The 17428-nt window shown below is 35.9% G+C and overlaps 1 protein-coding gene across 3 annotated transcripts in view; it reads left to right on the top strand.

Moving 5' to 3' along the window:
- Positions 1-1366: 1366 nt before the first annotated feature.
- The window catches only part of ANO3 (anoctamin 3), a 226587-nt gene continuing 210525 nt past the window's right edge, over positions 1367-17428 (top strand). For 2 of the 3 annotated variants that reach the window (XM_026073101.1, XM_026073100.1), the window contains exon 1: positions 1367-1530. In XM_026073101.1, coding sequence (XP_025928886.1) covers positions 1377-1530 — 154 coding nt within the window. In that variant the 5' untranslated portion in view covers positions 1367-1376. The remainder of the gene's footprint in view (positions 1531-17428) is intronic. The other variant, XM_026073102.1, reaches the window with a different exon arrangement.

Raw genomic sequence — 17428 nt, 5'->3', positions numbered from 1 at the left:
AGCGCTCAGTTTAAAACTGACTCACTTTAGCATAGGTGGCCATGACAATTGCAATCTCCATTCACCTCTGTCAAGCTGAGTTTAGAGAAAATGTATCTTGATATTTGTAAGGGCAATATGTCTCTTGTTGCAGTGCAAGGGACTGTTTATTAAAAGCTGCTGTATGGCTGCATAGATTTTTCTTGCATTAGTTACTACTCTTTCACACGGAGCAAATAGATGCTAAGTAAGAAAGTGATAGGCAGTTAAGAGTTGGCAAATCATCACAGCCCCTTTTCCTGTGTCGTAAACTTGGCAAGCTTCTTACTGAAAACTCTGGTGTAATACATTTTCATAAATGACAATTCATGCTTTATCAGTTCTGCTATTCTACAGGGAAATTAAAAATTAACTTCATACTAATAAGCCTATCAATCTGTGGTGTATAGGCTTCAGATGTTGCTGTAGTCATGCAGTTTCCTACCATTACCAGTGGGTGCCTCTCTTGGCACTCTTTATTGTAGTTGCTAGCTGGTGGGACAGAGGCTGAGTAAAGAAGGGAGAGGAGCAAAACAGATCATTTTAGTGTCCTGAGTACTGTAGAGATTTACTTGCATGTAGAAAAAGAAAATTGCAAAAAATATTTACCTTAAAGGATGAAAACAGTTTCCTTAATGTTAGTATGACTGATTTCCCTAGAAAAAAAAGGTTATTTAGAATCAAGGCTCTGAAATAAGAAACAGAGGAACCCAGAATGGTTTCTTTTGTGTTTTCAAGGAATGATCTAGCTGGTGGGCATTTCTCTTGCTGCACACATCCCAGACAAAGAGCTGAATGTTCACTGAGGAAGCAGAAGTGTGCCATGAGTTACTTCCCCTTTGCAGCTGCCAGACCCTCGCTGACAGGCTGGCGTGTGGGATGCACTTGTTTTCATTGGTATTGCCTAGCCCCTCCCAGCTGGACCAGTGGTAACAAAATGTGAATTAGACTCTTAAAACAAAGTTATTAAGTCCAGAGCTGAGCAGACAGACAGATGTCTCCACTTATCCTTTCTATTTTTGTAGCAGCTACACAGAAATGCCATAATATTGCTGTCATTACAAGAACAGAAGTACTTCTTAAAGAAATAGCTCTCCTCTAAGGTAGAGAACTATAATATTTAGCAAATGCTTCAGAGTTAGAAGAACAGCTTTCTGGCAATACTGTTTCTCAGTCATTAAAGTCAATAACATTTTGCACTGTTACAGTTTAGGGAAATATTTTTTATCAAAGGAAGTTGTGTTTTTTTTTCCCCCCAGACTGCAAGTTTGGGAAAGCTGAACTTAAGGTGGTTTCTCCTTTTGTTTAGCTTTGTTTTCTTTTAGGCCAGGGGAGAGTTAAACTGAGACCGTCTTGCAATGTCAGCTGTGATAATTGAACTGGATAAACTTTCTGCAGATGAGATTGAGAGCAAAAAGGATTTCAAGTCAGATTTTAAGGAAAGCAAATTCAGTGAAGTATGTGCCGATTCTCACAGTTTTCAACTTCACTGCTCACATTCTGCACCAGCTGGTAAGCCTGCATTTATATGAACTATTTCCTCAAATTTGTGTTTATTTACTCATGTAACATGTTGTGAGTAAACTGTAAGACCCAATAAGAAGAAACGTAGTATGCTTTGTTATCACACGTATGCAATATATAAAGTCATTTTTACTTCAGATAAAATGTAGAACATATAATGACTGTTAAAAAAAAAAAAGGCAAAAAAAAGCCCATATTCTTTTCAGCATCTTCTGAGAATGACAGCATATAGGGTGCTGTTGAAAGAAGAGTCTGAGAGATTGCTACCTTTGCATTACCTGGAAGGTTAGCTTTCTGTAGGAGATGAAACAGCTCTTGTGTATGTTAGAGCAGCCCCAGCAGCTGCTCTCACATTAGACTTTCCAAGGTGAGTGTATAGGCTGTGCTCTCTAGTGCTTAGCACTGTGCCTCCTCTTCTGCCTTCCTCTGATATTATTTTTTATCATATCAGGACTTGTAAAGGAGGAGCTGCATATGCTGTAAGACTTTTCCATGACACGAGAGGATCATTTATAGTTTCTGTTTGGTGCCAAGTGGTATGTATAGCTAGAATAGGCCCCAGGAAATATCGGCTAAATAAGCATCATGAAACTTTAATTTCTCTGGAAATTCACGTGGTCATGATGAGGTACAGAATGTAGTTGTCTTAGATTCTCTAATGCAATCAAGAACATACCTGCAGTTAATCTATGCAGTCTCACTCATACCCTTTAAAGGCTTCCAAGTTATTGGACAGTCGTTCATTTAGGAAATATCTTTTTAAAATGCTTATTTTGACTTTTTGTTGGCTACATTAGATATGACTTGCACAGCTCGCAAAGTTAACTTGATTTTGACATGTTTGCACCTGCTTATGATCACTACAACTAAGTACAAACAAGAGAAATAGGTAGCATCTAAATGTGAATGGTGTCTTATCCTGTGGAAGCACAACCTACAGTGGAAGACTGCAACTTTCACTTTGCAGATGTCAGTGAATATGTAAACAAAAATTTGATAATTTTAACTCAGTAACGAACTTCTGGAACGGAGTGCTGCTTTAGTTTTTAAACTCAGTTTCTTACAAAATGAGCAAATGCTTAGGATGCCATGCTATCTATTCTTTTGCAAGAAAAAATAGATATGTTGTGTTTTCTCTAATAGAAATTTTCTGCTTTTAATTCTTGTAAAGCCTACTCTTAAATTTGTAGAGCAGGATTACTCCAGTAGCTATACTTTTAAGTTTACCTTTTATGTTAGGTGGTCTCTGCAAGATCAGGAGTCAGGTGTCTGTCTGTTCCCCTGAGATCCTACAACATAACCTTAAAATTACCTCTCATACCCCAAAGAAGTGCTGTTAAAGAACTTATGCATGTGCTAGGTGATATACTTTGCTATTTCCCTAAAAGCCAAAGCAATAAGTCTTAGCCTATCGAATTGATCAAGAGTAAAACAAACTTTCAGCATGAGCTGTGTATTGTTTGTGGAATCATAACACAGAGTTCTGCAGGAAAGAGAGAGTAAAAAAATCAGATCTCCTTGTGAGATCCAACTCTTAGAAAATAACTTATTTTCTTTTCAGCGGAACTACTACCTCCATGTATTTGTTTCAAACTCTGTTGTTCCCATTCCCTAGTGAAATCTCACCTTTTGCCTTCTAAGACTGCCTTTGATACATTTATTTTACCCATGCTTGGAGTGAGCAAGCCTTTTGTAGTTTCCAGTGTTGTTTTGGTCTGGCTGAGGTCTGAATGAAACACTRTAAAAAAGTTCTATTTGGCTTCCACATATCATTTCCTAAAAGGAACTTCTACTTGCTCAGCCATTGCCATTGATAAAAATAAATAGCTTTCAGTTATACTAAAAAGATGGACCCTGTTTCTTAATGTGCAGACTATTTCCAGTTTCATAGGCAAATTGAAAACTCTCTGAGCCATGGGAAATATCAAAATCCTAAGAGCAAAATTTCAGTGTTCTCAGACAGTGATAACAGTATGAAAATCTTCATACCTGAAAAACTCAAAGTCAACACCCTGCCTGAGGGTGCTACACTGGGTTCATTAATGGTGGTTCCGTAGGGTTCCACCAGGATGCCACAGGGAAGGGGTGGTCATGGCCCCTCCAGGAAAAGTTACAGCCTTGGGAACCTTACATTTAGCCTCGACACTTTTTTCAGATTTTCAGGGTTTTTTTAAGAGGATTTAAAGAACTGCTCTAAAATTATTCAAAACATCAGCAAACAATGGTATAAGGTACATAGGCTATGAAAACATTAGTAAGAACTAGATGTGAACCTAGAAAAATCATCAACAGAGCATAAGAAGTCATTTTGCTTCTGTTCAATCTGCTGTCCATATACTCAGCTGTGTTGAGAGGTTTGTTGTTTAAAATTTATTATGGTATGTTTGTATATGAATTTTTGTGTACAAAGTACAGGATTCAACATATACAGATTGTCAGTTGAGAAAGAAAAACTTTTCTTCTTGTAGTACTAATCGTTTAATTTTCAGCATAACACCTAACAGTGCAAATACTGAAGAGTGAATACTCTGACAAAGTTAAGTGGTATCCTGAAAAATACAGTCTGTTTTTGCTTTCATATGTAAATAAAAATGCCTTTAAAATGGAAACATCATTAAGAGCTCTGAAGTCTATCAAGAGTTCTTGGGACAGGAAAACACTAACCACATTTTTCATTTTGTTCCTGCTTTAACCTAAAATTTGTCCCATTACAATAGGATATAAATATGTTTAATCACTCTCTTAATCTCTCTTCTTAAGTGGAAAAGAATAATATTGTTATAAGTTTAACTTTCCATATTTCACTCCATCTTTGATACCAATGCGAGTACCAATCCTGAAACATTTATTTGGGGTCTGCACATACACCAGGACATACTATAGAAAGTAATACGCTAGAATAAGAACTAGAGTATTGTTTAATTAACATTCTGTTTATAGTTACAATGTCAGGCAGTGTGTCAGACAGTAGAAACTAAGTTAGCTCTATGAATAATCATAAATATTCACTTTTTTGCAAGTTAAACTTTAATAAAAGGTTACCAAAGATGGATAAAAAATGCAAGCCCAGCCTACTTCATTCTCTTTGAGTTTCCACAGAGGGAAACAGCTCCTTCCAAGTGCATCCCTGAATATTATCAATAGATAATGCTTCTCAATGGCATTCTCATTCTCTGTGTAATGTAATAGATACTAATTCTATCCTAAAGGCTACATGCAAAGCTTAATTGAAACCTTTAGGGTTTGATCACTTGCAGTGTAATACTGAGGCATTGCTTCAAAAGATGAAATCCTGAAATGTGACCAAGCTTGTCTTCGAAAATGCTCCATTAATAGACCAATGACAAATCTTGTTTCCCTTGGCACTCAGGTTAGCCACCTCTAAATGGAAGTATGAATGAAATAGCCATACTTGTAGGCATAGAGGATAATGTGGGGTTGATGGTTTTTAGATAGGTCAAGTGATCTTTAAGAAAATAAGGCTTATCTTGATTTATATACTACTTATCTGGCAAAGAATAATTTTAGTTTTAATACACTATGATAATATGAATGCCAGTGTCATAGCTACAGCAATTCATCTTCACAAATGGGCAACGGAAGGTCATTTAAGCTCTAGAAATACAGGAACTGATCTCTGTTGTATTTGCTAGGGCGCAATTTCCTCTTGGGCCTGGTGAATTTACAGTTTGGACTTCTCCCAGGAAGCAAAGCTAATCTGAATATTCTAGCTGTAAATATTTGTGCAAATTTAAATCTTATTATCTCTGATAGACACTACTCTGCTTTGTCTCGCTTTAGCTTGGAAATTACTAAAAACATCCAACATACCATAATGGCCTTTATCCTCCTGTTTTTCTTTTATGATTCTCAGAAGCATTTCTCCATTGAAATTCTGTAATGTGCTCCTGAAGGTGGCTTTGTCTGATTAACTCTTAACTATGAATGAAGAAACATCCTAAAAATGTATGAGCATGAGTGAGATCTTAGTAATGTGACTGCTGTTGTGGGCTCAGAGTACAGCACTCCTCCTTAAATGAGACATACACTAAACCAAATAGATTTGACTATGTGACTTTCAGTAGAAGAGTACAGGCAAGAAATCATTGAGTGTCCAAGCTGGAAAGACAAAATTTTCTGACTTTCTTGTGAGCCTTGCATAAATGAATTATTTGGGGAAGGGATGTGAAAGTTATTTTCCAGAGACAAGTTCCTATTTAACAGAAGATATTTTTACTGCAGATCTGCCTATGTATAAGAAAAACCTCCTGATGCTGTATGCATGCAGATATAAAAGGATCAAAATGAAATATAAAGTGGTAGTGACTGAAAAGGGTTATTCTTTCAAAAARAAAGAAAGAAAAGAAAGAAGAAAATGAAGGACATTCCTGAAAAATGTTTTGAATGATCCATGTGGTGCAACATAGCTAGACTAATAGGTACTCAGGGAAAGGAAAATGATTGTTGTTGGATAAAGGTGATATAATTGAGTAAACACTTCCAAGTGTTTAGTTCGTACTTTGCTTCCAAGACCATCCATGTAGTAAGTGCATAGAGAGGTAAAAACTGAATTTTTCCATTTTAGCAAAACCTGAGCAGCAGAATAGCCTTTGGGGGTTAGAAAAACAAGTGTGACTGACCAGAGTTTCACTAGACTATAAAACAAAGTCTCTGGCTAGCCATCGGAATGTGTGGGGATAAAGAGGAAAGGATGAGCAAAGCCTGTCTTCAGGTGCCACCAGAACATGAGGAAAAGATGATATATACAGGAAATCATTTTTATTGGTTAAAATGCAATTGAAATCCTTATCTTGAAGTGAGTTCTGTATAAAGCTTCAGTGCAATGCAGAATCCAAACTTGAAACATCCACATTAACCTAATTTTTGAAACTGTGTGAATGTTTTCTTGAAGTGGATTATATTTTGCACAAAGATTAGGCACTATTTTTCTACTTTTTTTTCACCCTCCATTTCCTCTTATTATACAAGAAAAGGTCAAGGAACACGTCTTTCCTTCCTTTCAAGAAGCAGCTGAGACGCTCTTGCCAGGAAGATCAATATTCAGAAATAATCATTCTGTGTGCTATGCCATGTAGAGCCAATGCTTATTTGAAAACCACCAAGAAAAATAATTTATTCAACAGTAGAGGAAACATAATAAGTTATTAGCAGTCTCCTAACTTCCACACTGTAGAATGTATTTCATTATTTCTGATGGATAACAGAATAATTATACATCTTTCTGAGCTGTTATCTCTAATTTTGACTTTACCTTGGAGGCTAAACAGAACTGTTCTGTACAATTTGTGTCAAATCCCGGTAAATAAGGCCTTTAAGTTTATGAAGTAAAACAGAGGTAGACTTTATTATGCCCAAATCATCATAATTAATATGCTGCTACTTTTAAAATGAAATGGACATCTCATGTAGTGACTGAAGAGAAAGGGAGAGAAGCATGTTTGCTCAAATATGCATGGAGATTGAGATTCGAGTTATGTAGCRTGTTCTCAGTAGAGCTGAGACTTTAATACTGACATGAGTCTGTATTTTTGCTTTTCAACCTAAAGACGTGCTATGTGCTATTAGTGGGAGATCTTTGTCTCTCTTTGGCACTGCCCTCTGTACCAAAAGTTCATTAATAATATACAAAATAAGCCCGTAGCTAATGAATAATTCAGAGATCACAGAGAAGCCTAATGTACTAAGGCATTCACCTCTGCCCCTAGGGATCATGATTTTTATTCTCATATGGCTACAATAAATGGAAACTAAGCTGGATATAGAAATCTGATTTTTCCCACAGGCATCATTTCTCTTCTATGCTCTTCCTTCCTCTAATGAGCTATTTACTTTCAATTCAATGGTGGGGTAGGTCAACTAATGCTATCTGAGTAAAGATACTTTAATGATTTATAATTGGACAATAGATATATGCATTTTATTTCCCAGATTCCTTCAGTAGCAATAGATGAAGCATGTCTACATAAAGAATATGTCACCCTCTCAGACGTTACTAAAATTTTGCCTGGTTTAAAAGGTAAAGTCAATACTCAGCAGCATTTCATTGCTGTGTTCAAGCTGTGCAGGTGTAAGATACAAGTTATAGGTAGGTTGTTCAGACCTGACTCTTGCTCTCATTTTTTGACTTTTGTTACTGAGTCTGAACTGATGTGTTTTGTGTCTTAGTTGTTAGCAGAAGTGAGTCTGTATGCCTAAGTCTTTTCTCCTTTAATGAGCATAAATTGACAAGCGGGTCTCCAGAATGCTATAGGATGCAAGATGCTTCAGTGCAGAGGGGGAGATCACTTGAGACATTTCAAGGGTTCTTAATAATTTTAATTGTAAGGATATGTCTTTATATGCTATTATAACAGCAAAATATCCTGTTGAGGCACTAACTTTTAAAAGAACAAGTCTGAAGGTCATTAGTGTTACATGTAGAGTGGACTGATGGTCATGTACAGGTAACTGATGGTGGGGTAAGTAAAGAAGGGTGCTCCTCTAGCAGTGTAGAAAACATTTGAATTCCACATTTGAGCATAGTATTTATTGTAATATCTGATAGTGGTGTCTAGACAGTATGTGATGAGGAAACAAGTGATATCATTTAGTACCCGGTCTATAAGGTATTGCTAAAATCTGTTTCTTTTTTGAATCAACAAATCGACCCATATTTAGATTTCTGTTACACCATCATAGATGTAGAGAAACTCTACCAGCTTTGCTAGACCTTCACAGTATTACATCGGTATTATAATCTGGCCCCGGTTAGTCTGATTTAAGAAAAAAAAAGGTGGGGAGGGAGAACCTCCCTGAAAACACTTTTTGTAATATTTTAAAAAGGACACCATGGGAGAGAGGGAGTTATGCACAAAATTATCTRTCTGGGCAGCTGAATGTTATAAATAGAAACGGTTTTGAGTGGTGCTGGAAGAGGCAAGTGTGTTTTTCCAAGAGCACATGGTGAGAAAGAATTTGGGTGCCTGTTAGTCTCGATCCTGAAATGTGGTGTTTTGCTGGTAAAATGACAGAAAGGAGAGGGTATCCTTAGGAATTAAGTATTGTATATGTAAATGTATTAATAACTTGGATCTTTATTTATCATACTTATGCTTCCACTTCAAAAAAAAAAATCACTCTAGATCTGAGCAAACAAATTTCTTGAACCAGTGTAATTATGCTAAACTTCTCTAGCTGTGTAAGTTTTGAAAAGAGAACTGGTCTCAGGTTTCCCTTTTAAAGCTTTGATTGAACATTTAAGGTCACTGTTTCTAAAACACAGATATTCTTTCCTGTATCAAAAGAGAAATCAGCAGCACTTTAAAACAGTAAGTAATAATCTCCCGGATTTCTCAGCTGCACTTTTATTTTGCTCTGTAATGCAGTGTGCTTTACAAAAGTTCTCATTGTAGTGTGCAACAATATTTACTGTTACAGAATGTTACTAACCAAAAAGGTAGTAAAATAGTTCTTAGAAAATTTGATTCTAAGGAACAGAATTATTGAACAGTCTCATTTGCATCCCTAAAGCGCAAGATAATTTATACAGTATCTTTTTTCTTGTGTAATTTCAAACAAATAATTTCCTGGTACTTTACATTAGAGGTTATGAAAGTATCTCTCGCTTGCTTTTATTGGCAGCTTTTTTTCTGATAGTTGCTTTAAATATTCTTTTGCTTAATTTCTTTGCTTTCTTGCATCCTTTTCCTTCTAGAATAAGGAATAACAAGTCAGTTCATTCTCAGTCATCATGGATACAAAGTATGCTGGCAATTACCATATTGTGCATGGCACCGGGTCTCTGAATAAGAGGTTAAAATCAATGACTTCTTTCTCTCTTTAAGCATAGAGAAAGTACTAATACCAGAATTCCCTGAAGTTATTAAAGTAACTCAGAGTCTGTAGAGCAAGCTTCTTAATATTGCCACCTTTTATGTTCTAAATATTTTGATTTTGACATTCCAAAGCTGAAAACTTTGTTCAGGACCTGCTTCCCAGCTCTCTTTCCACTCAAAAGTTTTCAATTCTGCAAGAAAAGATTATAAAATATTCAAGGAAAACACTTTTGTAGGCGTTATTCATTTAATCAGTCTCTCACCTCCCCAGATACATTCTGCTGAACCTGAAAAGGGACTCTGATAAATAATTTAAATGAACCACTGTCAAAATTGTGTGCTGCTATGGCACAGATTTATGCTCAAGATTCCTGCTGTCTCATTCTATTTTGCTAAAGGATGAGATATAAAAGATCTGCAATGCCTCTATTCCAGGATCCTTGCTAAGACAAGTTCTGTTAGTGCATCTTTAAAGAGACAAAAAGTAATGAATAGGGATCTTGGCCTGTAGGGGTTGCCAAGACAAAATGGCTTTTTTATTTAGTGACATTCTGACAGACTAAAAGCTGGATTGTGCTTAGTTCTTTGGAAAGGCAACTTCTGATGTGCATCTATCAAGAATATAATTATATTCATCTGTGGTTTTTTTAAACAACTGTCTTGAAAAATGCATGGATTCTGGAAGCTGTCTCTGAGAAAACAAAGACCCATTGAAAGAGAACCCTAGTTTTGCTATAATATTTGTGTCAGCCATTTAATGTGGCTCTATGGAATGCCTGGTATGAGGTGCTGCTCATGTCTGCTCACTTATATTGACTAAACATTATTTTAGAAATAACACTGCAGTAAAAATAACAAGTGTATTTTGGGTAGGACTGATAAATTATCTTTCTGTCAAAAAAGACAAAAGGTTGAGTCATTCAGGATTTAAGAACTCTGTGTGTGTGTATGCATATGTATATATTTATCTGCCTTTTTATTTTTCTATATAAAAACCCAAGGAGAGCATAAATCTAATCCTCAGGATTCAAGGATCATTAAAACTAAGTTGAATGGATTTGGATATTTTTTCAAGAAGTTGGCATCTCATACTTCTTGGGAAGGACTTGTCCTTGTTCTCTGACTAATATAACTAAATGATGTAACAAATGTTTTCTGATGGATCTTTTTCCTTCATTTCCGGAAGAACACAGTTTCAGTCATTAGTACACATTTTTCACACAGGATATACTACTGGCTTCTTAATTTACCTTGGAAAGGAAATAGTGAGGGGCATTCACAAGGGTATAAAAAGGTGTTCTGTTTATAGACATATTGCCAGCCTCAAAATTCAGGTCATCTTTATCATGCAAACATTTTTTCTTTGTTCCACTACTACTTTGTAGCATTAGTTATAGCAAACCTCAACTTGATAACTATTCTGTTTTTAGAAAACCTTGYTCCCTAATGATATAACCTTGACCTCTACCAGCCTGCTTTCTGATTTACTCTACTTTGCTGTCCCATTACTCCTTTTGGGGAACTGTTGTGCTTTGCTGTCCTGGATAGGACTTAGAGGAATTCCCCTTCTGAGTTAGGTCAAAAGTCCACCTAGTCTGACAGTAATTGGTATTTGCTCTTTCAGAGGAAAGGAAAACAAGAAAGCCTCCTGTTGGCCATGTTTTCCATACCTCCTCAAGGATATCCTGCCACTTTCTCAGAATAATCAGCACACATATCCTACAAGAGGTATGGCACTCTGCTTGAGCAAATCAATCTTCAGCTTCACAAGTGCAGAGCTTATTCACTTGAGACAGAAGTTCCCAAACCTCTGTTTTAACTACTTCAAAAGGGGGGTAGAGTGAGCTTAAATGAGTTTGCAAAAACCGGACACCTTAAAACTGATCATCTTATGATTTTCCTTGAAAACCCTCATAATCGACGTTAATAATTCTACTGTTATTCCTCCATTCACTTTTTGGCAGCAGCTTTAACTCCCTTCTTTCCCTGTAGCTCATGTTACTCAGTTTCACCAAGTCTTGTTAATTCTCTCTTCTTCGTGGTCAGAACATATTCTCCTCTCCCTTTTAATCTACTTAATATATAACACTTGCAGCAATCTTCCTCTCTGTTCAAATTCCTAACTCCCTCCCCTTGTTTATAAAGGTAATTCTCATCTGTCCATCAAAAATTTTTATTTGGCTTCATTTCACTTGTGACATTTCACTTTGTATTGCCTGTCTATTCTTTCATTTTTACCATCTGCTTTCTCACTCATTTCTTTATATCTCTCACTTTTGGACTGACAACTTTTTCAAAGTATATCACAGCTTAAACATCCATCTTCAGTTCCTTTACCAAAACCAAGTCTTTAACTACACTTTCACTACCTTAATTTTTTTTTACTCACTCTTTCAGTACTCTGACCTACCTCTCATTAATGTCACTTTGACTTTCTCATGCCAATGGCATGATCCTATTGACATTAATCTTTCCATTTCTTATGTGCTCTCCTTTTCTTTCTTAATATTCTCTTTCAAAAACATTAAAGGCAGGCACTGTTAGTCTCTCCTTTAAAAAAGCAAAAAGCTTGTAAGGTTGTTTTTTCATATATACTTTCTGCAAAGAAGAGAGAAAAATTAAGGAGTTCAGAGATGATTTTTCTAGGGTTTTTTTGTGAATGCAGTTGACAAAGCTACACAATGCCTGGCATGATATATGCCATCTACCTAGCTTTGAATGTCTTCAGTAATAATGGATTTTCTCTGTTATTTATGCATTTTTTTCTCCACTTATGAAAAATTGAAATGTGAAGAGATTAAGGAGCCTCAGTTAAAAATAATCAAGCATTCAGGCTGCTTCTGACTGCATAGAAATGGGATCACTCAGCATTTGTGGAAAATTGTTCCTGACCAATTTGCCCAAGACCATTAAGTGACTGGTGAGCCATAAATTCCATACAGCTGTTTGTGGTTCTTAATAATAATAAATTGTGAATCTGTTCATCAACTTTTCCCCAATTATACTATAAAATTGGTATAGTTTGCAAAGCTTACTGGATGTACTTCAACAAGAATAAAATCTGTGTTACATWAATCTTTCTACTTCTAGACAGCAAAGATTTTTAAAGCATCAGTAATCCCTTTACTTAAATGGCAAAAATATACATGAAATGAGGTTATGCTCTAATAAGTCCAAAGGAGAGGTCAGTATTTTATTAGAGTTTAAATGCTGTTTTGACTTTCAAGTGCATAGTGATTCACAAGCATGCTATTCCTTATTTTTCCAGTCAAAAAGTAGGCACATTTAAAGGCAAGGTTTTCTGCTGGTGTAAAACTGAGTATCGCCAGCAGTTCACAGAACTGCCTGCTGCTGCATGTTTGCATCAGCCAAGGGATTTACCTCAAACTTATAACACAAGCAAACAACTTGTAACCCTGTAGGATTCCACCACAGCAAAGCTGAACTGTGAATCTGAACCAGAAAATGAAAATTCTTGTCAAAAGTAATTTGAAGGAAGTGAGGAAGCAGGCAAAGAAAATTCCGTTGTTTGTCCTTCATCAAGGAGACCTTTTGGTGTGATAAAGAGGTCATTTACGGATACTCCTATGCTTTAAGCAGTATTCTTTCTTTTAAAACACTTCATAAACCAACTTCAGCTAATTTAAGAGTTGAAGTGAATTTCAAACAAAGATTTTTTTACTTTATGGGATTTTTTTTTCCTAGAAATGTAGGTTGATTTGTTTGGAGTAATGCCTGCAGATAGCTTCACAGAAATGAATTGAAACTAACTGCTTAGGCATTTTAGTTTCTCCTGAAAAGACGAGGGAGAGAATCAAGAAATCTCTAGGATGTGCCAAGCTTGCGGCAATGAATTTTAAAGCATTTTATGTGGTGATTTGAGATCTCATTTAAAATCTGGAACAACTGACAGTGCATGTATACATATGTTGCCTTCATCAAGAACAGACTGGAAAGTCCACCTCTTCGCACTGGTGGTGCTCCTTTGTTCAGTTTGCTGCATGCAATGGGATAGTGAAACCAAGTTGTGTGTACGGGCAAGGCTTTAGATTTGTAATGTCAAATATTTGAGTAATATGGATGAATGTGCCCTCCTGCCTTTTGAGAAGGTATTTAAAAATAAGGCATATAAAAAGAACAGATGAATGCTACTAATATGAAGCTACTATATATTCCAAGCTAATTTGCTAGCTTTGTTGAAATTGTCCCCCAGAAATACTTCTGTTGATAATGCCATGAGTTTAATGATGGTTTGGGACTATTGCTCTCTGCAGCTGCATAAGGCAGCAGGGCAGAAGTTTTCTCTTATTCATCCAAAAGAGCTATTCTCTAAGGTAAGAGGGAAAACCCCCTAAACATGTTGTTTGAACACATGAAAGAACACTCTATCTTGTTAGACTCACTTAACAAAGGTGCCACAGGCTTGGTTTGCAATGCCAGCTTTCGTTATTAAATCATTACGACTTTTTGTAATAACTTAGAGTGGCTACTTGCTGTCAGACTACCTGACTAGAACCCTGACTAGAAAAGTTTCTTTTCATTTCAGGTACAATTAATATAAAGAAAATAAATGGGAAAAAGATAACTAAACCCTGATAGTGTTTAAAAACTTGAAATAACTGCCCTAATCTTGACAGTTTGCTTATTAGACTGCACAATTTTGAAGGACTTTCCATCCAATATTGCATTTTTCTTGCAGAGGAACTACAAACTAGCTAAATCCTTTCCTCTGTTCTCTGACAAAGATCCCAGTGTCCAAGTTAACTCCAAATGTGCTTACCGTAACTTATTCTAGGAGGCTTGACACTGAAACATTGATTTCAGAGAAGACTTTGGAGAACTGTTGCTTTTAGCTTCTCACACTGAGGAACATAGATATAAACAAAAGCAACTGTGTAGACTTTTCTTAAGAAATTCAAATGGATTTTGAAATATTTTTTTTCTGTCAAATCAAGCTTTGACTGTTAGAGTCAAGCGTGAACGTTTTCTTCCCAAAGTAGAGTTGTACTATTGTCTCATATTTTTGTCACAACACTACACAATGCATTACATTTTGACACATTTTATAACCTTACAAAAATCTCCAAGGGCCCAAGACTCCAAGCAGAAGTATAAATAGCTTAATGACATCAATAACAGCCTATTTGCTTTTCATGGAAAAAGACTCAGCTCCTGAAGTTGCTGCCGAGTAGTTGTGTTTTGTATGAGACTGCCAGCATCACTCCGGCAGTCTCCAGTGCTGCCAAAAGCTGTTACCCTTCTCTTTTGCCCTGTGCTGTGTATCTAAAACTCCCTATGAAAGGGATACTGACTGGACTGCACAGGGTTCTTTGTTTCCCCCTCCGCGCCAGCTTGCACCAGCACCGGCAGACTGGCTCTGAGGCTGCTTGTTTAAGAAATCCTGGGTATCAGTCAGTGCTCTTCATTGCTAGTCTCGGGCAGTATTGCAGCAAAATTTAAGTGTAGAATGTAAATTGAAATTGCAGTGCGGTCATATTGGCTTGAATGTCAGTTACTACTTAAAACAATCTTCAGTAGATAGTTTCTGTAGCTGCACAGCATCAATTAGTTTTCTTAAATTTGGTAACAGCTCCTAATAACCTAAAAGCCAAATATACTACATCTTGAAATTAAAGTTCCTTTGCTGCTTCTTCCTTCCTGAAACTTTAATCCCAACAAAAAATGACAATCAAATCCTATTTTGAGTTACAGAAATAGTGATTACCAAAACTCTCAGTCTCTAAATATGAGCACTTGCACAAGATGTCAAGAAGATTCGGTTAGCAAGAAATTCTGATTGTGAATTTTAAGTTGGACCTGCTCTTACAGTGTTCGGTTAGGCCAAAGTCTGATATCAGCATTTCAGTGTGTGCAGCCAAAATTAAGGACCACAAGGCATAGCTGAAAGTGGTATACTTAGTCATCTCAAGAAGTTTGACTCCCTTTTTCTGGAAGGTTTTGTTATATTAAAACAAATGGTGGAAAATTGATCATTTAATGACAGAATATGTACATTTCCTGATTAAAGTATTTTTACAAAAGTATAAAGTAAAGTGTGTATAAAAAAAAATAGTAGTGAATAGGTTTTCAGGTAAGAGAACTGGTTAACCAGTTCTTATCACTGTCAAGCACTTTCACTAACAGGGAGAACACTACACATGAAGAATAGAATTACTGACTAAGGATGTGATGACATATTTCTTCATCATTATTGTTTGTGGACTGTTTTCATATATTTATTTAGTTTGTTTGCAAGTTATTATTAATGAGGAAAATCATCAGACTCAACTTTTGATACCACAGTCTCAAGAAATCAAACAGTATTAAAAAGTACTCTTTAGTCATATTTGTTTATGAAAGCTATTTTTCATAGTCTCTGGTTTGACGTATATTGTGATTATTAATATGTTATATATGTTAAAAACTGCTTGATTAGAAAGTTAAATCCTTCTATAACTAATTTTGTAGTTGAAAAATACTGGAGAACCATCTGTAATAAAAAAAGCTGACAACTTGGTCAAGAGTTTGTTGAGTTGAAAAGCAGTTGAAATCTGGATGATACAGTATTTCTGCACCCGTATACTGAAACGACTAGGGCTCCATGTAAGCACAGCACTCCTTTTACACAGATCATTGAGTCAAAGCTGCTGTCATAGTATTGTTATTCCTCTCTTCTCATATTACTAATAAACTGTTAGTAGATGTGACTCTTTATGCAAGTGGTAATTTTGCAAACTGTCTTGTGAGTCTTTTGTAAGAGCTCGTGAAACAGGAGCTGCCAATGTAATTACCAGGGTCCTATTTAAACTTTTTCTCTTCCTTTGTTATTATGGTACCTATTCTTACTATAAACTTGTCTTTAAAATCTGTATATCTTTTGCCAAAAGAATGGTTATTGCCAATTTGTTTCTGACAAATTTGACACAGTATTCAAATACGAAAGTTTCCACAGAAGGTGTTGTATCTACTTATACAAGGAAACAACTGGATCCTAAGTTTTGACTTCCTTGTTTGTTCTTTAATCTGTTCCATTTGGTGTCTTTCATGCTTTTTCTGGGCTACTGATGAGCTCTGTGTATCTGTTACTATATTCACATGTGGAGCAGAAGAACATGACTGTGAAGGCATTGCATTCATTGATGAATCCTGAGTTGCCAGACCAACATCTGAAATGCTGAAATTCCTTTTATTTTATGCTGATGTCTTCARAGTTTATTTAATGCACATAGGCACTGATATATCGCAAGTTGGTTTCTCACTGCATGCCCTTTGGCATGATTTTCCTTCCTAAAATCAAAAATGCAGAATAACTGGTAGTGTTTGGGATGGAGTACAAAAAGAGTATTTGTTATATTAGCTAAAAGGAAACTAGAACCACGTTTTTAAAATGACTGAAATGCAGCCTTATTCTTACTAATCAAATTATCTCAAGTAACTAATGTTGATAGTATAGAGTTTCTAGATCTTTCTTAACTTAGAAACACTGCTCTTAATGTTGTACTATGGATGAAAGTTACAGAATTTGTCCCTCTGTTTTTAATAATAAGATTTGGGCCCAAAGCTGACTTTCTTTTCTTTCCTTCTAATCAAACTATAGCCAATCTACTGTGTTAGGCAGAATTCAGAATTTTCTCTCTGACTGAACTTGGTAGCTCAATTTGAACCATGTAGGTTGGAGAGTAGCAATAAACCTACTRTATATTGATGGTAAGGAAGCATGTTTTCAACACTGAAAACATGATACTTTCAACACTGAGAACACTCAGTAAAGAAATGAGCCTGTGATATGTGTTTTGCTTACTTACGAACTCTGGAATCATCATTAAAAATAACTTAGTGTTGTGTCACTTAGTGAATGAAATGTATTTCCATAAATTTCTTTTTTTGATGCTGAAAGTCCTCTTACTAGAAATGACCATGTTAATACGATTCTTCTGAGATGCTCAGTCTGTTGTCATCAGGCAGTTCTTTTCCAGGGCATAGCTTCATGGTTAATTTCTTCTCATCTTGTGTTTTCCTATATCCTATCAATAACTTTTTAAACATCCTTT

This window comes from Apteryx rowi, unplaced genomic scaffold (assembly GCF_003343035.1).
Source record: "Apteryx rowi isolate R43461 unplaced genomic scaffold, aptRow1 scaffold_360, whole genome shotgun sequence".
NCBI classification, from domain to species: domain Eukaryota; kingdom Metazoa; phylum Chordata; class Aves; order Apterygiformes; family Apterygidae; genus Apteryx; species Apteryx rowi.
Note: the sequence above shows the minus strand (reverse complement) of the source record. Positions and strands in the feature narration are given on the sequence as shown.